The 6,198-nt window shown below is 62.9% G+C and overlaps 1 protein-coding gene across 4 annotated transcripts in view; it reads left to right on the top strand.

Moving 5' to 3' along the window:
* The window catches only part of ARVCF (ARVCF delta catenin family member), a 50,624-nt gene that overhangs the window by 40,934 nt on the left and 3,492 nt on the right, over positions 1-6,198 (top strand). For 2 of the 4 annotated variants that reach the window (XM_032398586.1, XM_032398584.1), the window contains exons 7-14: positions 270-453; positions 1,255-1,372; positions 1,772-1,943; positions 2,669-2,686; positions 3,706-3,777; positions 5,128-5,255; positions 5,559-5,709; positions 5,975-6,173. In XM_032398586.1, coding sequence (XP_032254477.1) covers positions 270-453; positions 1,255-1,372; positions 1,772-1,943; positions 2,669-2,686; positions 3,706-3,777; positions 5,128-5,255; positions 5,559-5,709; positions 5,975-6,173 — 1,042 coding nt within the window. The remainder of the gene's footprint in view (positions 1-269; positions 454-1,254; positions 1,373-1,771; positions 1,944-2,668; positions 2,687-3,705; positions 3,778-5,127; positions 5,256-5,558; positions 5,710-5,974; positions 6,174-6,198) is intronic. The other 2 variants (XM_032398587.1, XM_032398585.1) reach the window with 1 other exon arrangement.

Below are 6,198 nucleotides of genomic sequence, written 5' to 3'. Positions count from 1 at the left end.
AAGGGATGGGGAAGAGAAGGCACCTGCTTGTCCAGCCACAGGCCCCCGGCCAGCCCTTTCCTGTGTCACAGCCCCTCCCAGCTGGTAGCTACTGTTGGGTGCCTGTGCACATCTTGCCTGGGCCAAGGTGGGCACCCAGGAGCTCTCACGGCTTTTGTCACTTCCTGCCTTCTGGTCTGATCGGGGCATGTCCTGAGCGAGGTCGCATGGGGAGGTCGGAAGGTTGCCGCCTGTGTGGTGAGCACCGGCTGGTTGATGACGCCCTGCAGGCACACTGTGGAACCTGTCATCCTACGAGCCCCTGAAGATGGTCATCATTGACCACGGCCTGCAGACGCTGACCCACGAGGTCATTGTGCCCCACTCGGGCTGGGAGCGCGAGCCCAACGAGGATTCCAAGCCAAGGGATGCCGAGTGGACAACGGTCTTCAAGAACACATCGGGCTGCTTGAGGTGTGGGTGGGGGCTGGGCTCGGGCACTCTGTGCAGCCACCCAGGACTGTGCCCAGCTGCGGAGGCAGGAGCCAGGCGCCAGAGCCTGTAGGCACACCTGGGAATGTCCTCACGTCTGGTATAACGTGGAAGACAATTAGCCCCCCAAGTCTTAGGAGCTTGGGACACAGCCATGTCACAGTTCCTGCCCGAGTCCCGAGAATGGGACCTGATGGGGCTGTACTCGGCCCCAAGGGCGGCCTCTGGACAAGGTCTGCCACCCTCTCACATAGGACCCCATGTCTCCAGCCCTGCTCAGCTTCAACCCACTCTTCCATCACCATAACAGCCAGGGTAGGGGGAGCCGGGACCCTCATCTTCCGTCTGCCTCAGAGGCCTCATTCCATGTCCTCATGACCTCTGCCCTAACCCTCCTACCCTGGGAATCACTAGAGTCCCCACACGTGGTCCAGGGTCCCCATGGTCCTGTCTGTCCATCAGGACATAGCCCCGTGGCCCTATGCGGTCCTCACCTCAGGGTGAGGTGGAACCCAGAACTGTCACTGTGTGTGGATTCAGGACTCTGGACCCACTTCTGTCCCCTCCCAATTCCGCTGGGCATCAGAGAAGGCCCCCTGCCACACCCAGATGCCAGGCCAGGGCTCCCTCCTAGGGTCTCAGGGGTCGGGACACTGTTGGTAGCCCTAACGGTGGTGTCAGAGCCGGTTTTACAGATGAAGATTCCCCAAGGCTGGGGTGGGGGGGGGGCTGGGACGTTCCCATGGGAGCCAGGGTTCACAGGGCTCGCTCTTGGCCCCCCAGGAACGTGAGTTCGGATGGTGCAGAGGCCCGGCGGCGGCTCCGGGAATGCGAAGGGCTGGTAGACGCCCTGCTGCACGCCCTGCAGTCAGCTGTGGGCAGGAAGGACACGGACAACAAGGTGGGGGGCCCCAGCAGGTCCCAGTGGGGTGCATGTCACAACCTCCTCAAAGGGTCGGGGACATGGAGCAGGAACTGGGCCCAGGGGGCCCTGAACCATTTGGGCAGCACAGGAGAAGTAGGCATATGCATTCTGGGGCAGTGCCCTGCCCACCGGCCGCCCCGTAGTGGCCACAGTGAAGTCCCAGACAAGGTCCTACACGCCGTGTGTTCTCCACCTTTTTCCTTCCTCAGCCCCTCCTGGGGAGTTCTCACCCCCGTGGGCTCCCTAGCTTAGGCCTCCCCATCTTTGCACCCCCAGTTCCTTCTGTGCGCACTGGCTGCGGCCAGGCGTCCCGGGGAGGGGTGGCAGTCTCCGTGCCCACCGGGTCCTGCTCCACCATCTCTCCTCTCCCCACAGTCGGTGGAGAACTGTGTGTGTATCATGCGGAACCTGTCCTACCACGTGCACAAGGAGGTGCCTGGGGCCGACAGGTACCAGGAGGCTGAGCCGGGGCCCCCGGGCGGTGCTGCGGGCTCCCAGCGCCGGAGGAGGGATGACGCTGGATGTTTCGGTGGCAAGAAGGCCAAAGGTGTGTGGGAGGGACTGGGGTACTACACTCTAGGACTCCCCCTGCCACCCCAGGCTGAAGGGTCTCCATACCCACGGCCGTCACGGAAGCTGGAGAGACCACCTGGTCAGCTCCTGATGGGCAGGTGGCGAAGCAGGGAGCCAAGGAGGGTGTACCCAGCCTGCTGGGTCGTCCGGCTGACGGGGCAGCCTTCCCTCATCTGCGCTCTGGGGCCCCCGGGGGAGGGCAGGAGTGAACCTACGTGGTGTCCCGGCTGCTGCCTGGACTGTCTCTCAGCTCCGGGAAGGGTTCTTTGGGCCCGTGTTTGGAAAGCTCTGAAGACGATGCTGCCTCTTGGCGTTCACAGAGCACCTGGAGACTTTGAGATGCCCCGGAGGCAGCACCCCACCCTGCCTTCGCGCCATCCCACCTGGCATTTGCTGGGTGCAGGTTCCAGGATCTACATTCTCTGGCACCTGCTGGGTGACGTCTGTGCACTGCCTTCATCTGCCCCCCCCCCCCCCGCTCCCCATGTGCACCTGTTCTGACCCCAGGCCTCCCCTCTTGTTCCACTTCTGGGCACTCAGCCCTCCACAGTGATCAGGGTGGGGTTCCACGACCCATCTATTCAACCCAGGGTATGCAGTGGGAAGTCGAGGCCTCCCGGGAGGACGTGCGGTGGGGGGGGGGGGGTGCTGCCCACTGAGGCTCGTCTCCTCTCTCCTGTGCTTCCTCCGGCCGCCCAGAGGAGTGGTTCCATCAAGGTGAGTCCCTATTTGTCCTGCTGTCCAGGCCCGGTGGGGGCAGTGGGCACCGGGGAGGTGCCGCCCACCCTTATTGTCCAGGCAGTACTCTCCATGACGACCACAGGGTGATGCAGCCTCAGGGCCCTGCCCCATCCCCAGTCCCTTTCCCGGGCAGCCATCTCCATGACAACTGTGTGGACATGACAACGGCAGGAATGTCAGCCCTGGACTCATTGGGAGGCCAATGGGCTGTTCCTCTGTAACCTCAGACTCCGCTACCCAGGCAGGGCCGGGCCTGGAGCTGGAGCAGGGAGAGTCAAGGAGGGGCGGGGTCTGGGTGTATTTGTCCCCTCAGGCACCAGGGAGCAAAGTCTGCCCCTGGGAATGCAGCAATGTGTGGCTTAAAGGGACCACACAAAGGCCCCGTGAGGCTGGGCAGAACAGGGAGCCCAGATCATCAGAGCTCTGCTGCCTTTCAGAGAAGAAGCTCCCTCGTCTGAGATGAGGGTGACTGGCAGCTAGGGAGCTCACTCACAGAGCGGTGCAGGCCAAGGCTGACAAGTGCTAGGTGGGGCTGCTCTAGGGGCTCAGCCTGTGGGTGGTGGTCTCTCCTAGCCGGCAGAGCCTGGGACCAGGTCCTGACCCCAGACAGGCATTTCCCCGTGGCTGGGACTCTTGGCCCCAGCCCTGCTTTACTGTGCAACCGGGCAGGTCTTGCCCTTGGCAGCCCCCAGCTTCTCTGTACCTCCCTGTCATCATCCAGCCTGGGCTCCTGGCTCCCAGTAGCTGCAGGGAGGCTGTTGGGTGGTTAGCAGTGCTGCTCCCGGCACCTGACAGATCAGTCCTGGTTGCTGGGGGCAAGGCTGGGACATCCCCAGGCCCCAGTGCAACCACTGCCCTTCCCAGGGCCTCCTGGTACCCAGTCCTGGACTTGGGGGTGCTCTCGGGCCTTGGGCAGGAAAGTGCCGTGTCCACCCTCCTGGCGCATACCTGCCCCGTGCAGGGCCGGCTTCACCTCCGTCTATTCTCTGTTCCAGGGAAGAAGGATGGTGAGATGGACCGGAACTTTGACACACTGGACCTGCCCAAGCGAACTGAGGCTGCCAAAGGTGAGTGGGCGGAGGCAGAGTTCATCCCAGGCCCACGCAGGTGGCCAAGCTTTGTGCTACCAAGCAGGCGTGGAGGGCCTTGGGGAGCCAAAGGAGAAACAGCCCACAGGTGTGGGGCTCCCCAGAAGGCTGTCCAGTCCCTGGGTACCTGCTGTGGGTTCAGAATCAGGGCCAGTTGCATGGGTCACTCCAGGCAGGGCAGGAGACAGAGGCACAGAGAGGCCAGGCATTTGCAAGGTCACACAGCATGCAGAAGACTAGAGGGGATAGAGTGAGGCCTTCAGTGAAGGACAGAGACCAGCTAGGCAGGACCTCCAGTATCCTCTGAGGAGCTCACGTTCACTCCCGGGGGTCTGGGAGCTGAGGTGTGCAGTCAGATCTAGTCTGGAGGCTGATAGTGCAGGGGGCAGAGTGGTTTGTTCTTCTCGTCCCCTGTGTCTGTTGGAGTCCTACTGTGTGCTGGTGCTGTTTTGTACAGGGAATTGAGCCTGAGTAAGGGAGCTCTGCCCTGGTGAGCCCCAGGCCACGGCCCACCCTGCAAGCCCAGATGCCTCCAAGCAGGGTGGAAGACCCCAGCCATGGGAGGCCTAGGGGAAAACATCACACACAGAGAGACCGATGCCTGCGGACGCCTTTAGGGGGAATACCCTGAGTGGGGGACATGCTTGGAGCATCTGCGGAACAGGAAGCCCGACAGAGCTGAAGTGAAGGGATGATGAGGCATGAGGAATGGGGAGGGGGTGATAAAATATGGGGTGGGAGGACAGGGGAGAGGGAGTAATGTTTGGGTACAGGCCTCAATTGATGGGGGACCAGGAATGGTTGAACAGGGTGCAGACTGAGAAGGCAGACCCTGTTGCTAGGGGCGTGCACTGGTAACAGCCTAAGTTACATGAGAGAGAACAGGGCCCTGTTCCGGCTAGGGCTCCTCCCCCTAGTTGCACAGCCTGTCTACCCAGGAGGGCTGGCCCTGTTAGGGAGTTTGAGTCCTGTTGCTAGGGGAGCAGCCCTGGTTGCCACCTCCCCCCCTACCCCAGGCCTTCTGGATACTCTGGCTGCCAGGCAGGTCCAATACCATTTCTTTGGCAGCAGGGTCAAGGGAACAACGACCTCACTTAGACCCACTGCCTCCTCACTGAGCCTCTGTTCTTCCATGAAACGGGGGGAATGCTTTCTCCCTCGGGTGGCTCATAACGGGTGAATGTGTTGATGTTAAATTTTCCCTGACTGTACCACACCCATCCCTGGCCCCAGCTGACTCTTGCCCTGGGGGCATTGATGGGAGGAGGGGGGAGAAGGGGTAATGGAGGGGGCCTGGGTGACTGTGGGCGGTGGGTGCTCTGTGCCCAGGCTTTGAGCTGCTGTATCAGCCCGAGGTGGTACGTCTCTACCTCTCCCTCCTCACGGAGAGCCGGAACTTTAACACCCTGGAGGCTGCCGCTGGCGCCCTGCAGAACCTCAGCGCCGGCAACTGGATGGTGAGAGGCCGAATCTGGCAGGGAGGGGACAGACAGAATCCTGGGTACCCTGTTGGTGCCGGCCTCTGCCTTTGCCCAGGCTGGGAGGGTGGGGACCACACGGGACACAGTGCCTCCCCAGGGTCCGGGAGGTTCGCAGCACAAAGGATGCCAGCTGGAGGTGGCGTTGAGTTGCTTGGGTAGGGCTTTGTCTTGCCAGGGAGGAGGGTCCAGCCAGAGGAACAGGCGGCTCAGGTAGCAGAGTGTCAAGGCGTGTGGGCGGGACCCAGTGTGCTGAGCACACTCCCTGCTCCACTGCCACAGTGGGCCACCTACATCCGTGCCACGGTGCGCAAGGAGCGTGGCCTTCCGGTGCTCGTGGAGCTGCTGCAGTCCGAGACTGACAAGGTGGTGCGTGCTGTTGCCATCGCCCTGCGCAACCTCTCCCTGGACCGGCGCAACAAGGACCTCATTGGTGAGGACGCGGGTGGGGCAGAGCCGGGATGCAGAACCCCGTGGGCTGCTCTGGGGTCCCACCAGCAGGGGCTGGGGGCCAGCAGGGTGGGGAGGAGTTCAGGGGCCCAGCCCTGCCCCTATCATTCCGTCCCTGAGCAGTCTCAAGGCCTAGCCCCTGGACACGGTGGGTGACTTTGCAGCTTGCCGGGGCTCTCCTGGTGGATCCCGCTCCCTCCCGCTGGGCTGGGCAGAGGCGTGTCCTGACAACTGCCCCTGCCCTTCAGGGAGCTATGCCATGGCCGAGCTGGTGCGGAACGTGCGCAATGCGCAGGCTCCGGCGCGACCAGGTGCCCGCCTGGAGGAGGACACCGTGGTGGCCGTGCTCAACACCATCCACGAGATCGTGTCCGACAGCCTAGACAATGCGCGCTCACTACTGCAGGCCCAAGGCGTTCCAGCGCTGGTGGCCCTCGTCGCTGCCAGGTGGGTGAGAGTGCAGCCCGGGGCG

This window comes from Phoca vitulina, unplaced genomic scaffold (assembly GCF_004348235.1).
Source record: "Phoca vitulina isolate PV1807 unplaced genomic scaffold, GSC_HSeal_1.0 scaffold117, whole genome shotgun sequence".
NCBI classification, from domain to species: domain Eukaryota; kingdom Metazoa; phylum Chordata; class Mammalia; order Carnivora; family Phocidae; genus Phoca; species Phoca vitulina.
Note: the sequence above shows the minus strand (reverse complement) of the source record. Positions and strands in the feature narration are given on the sequence as shown.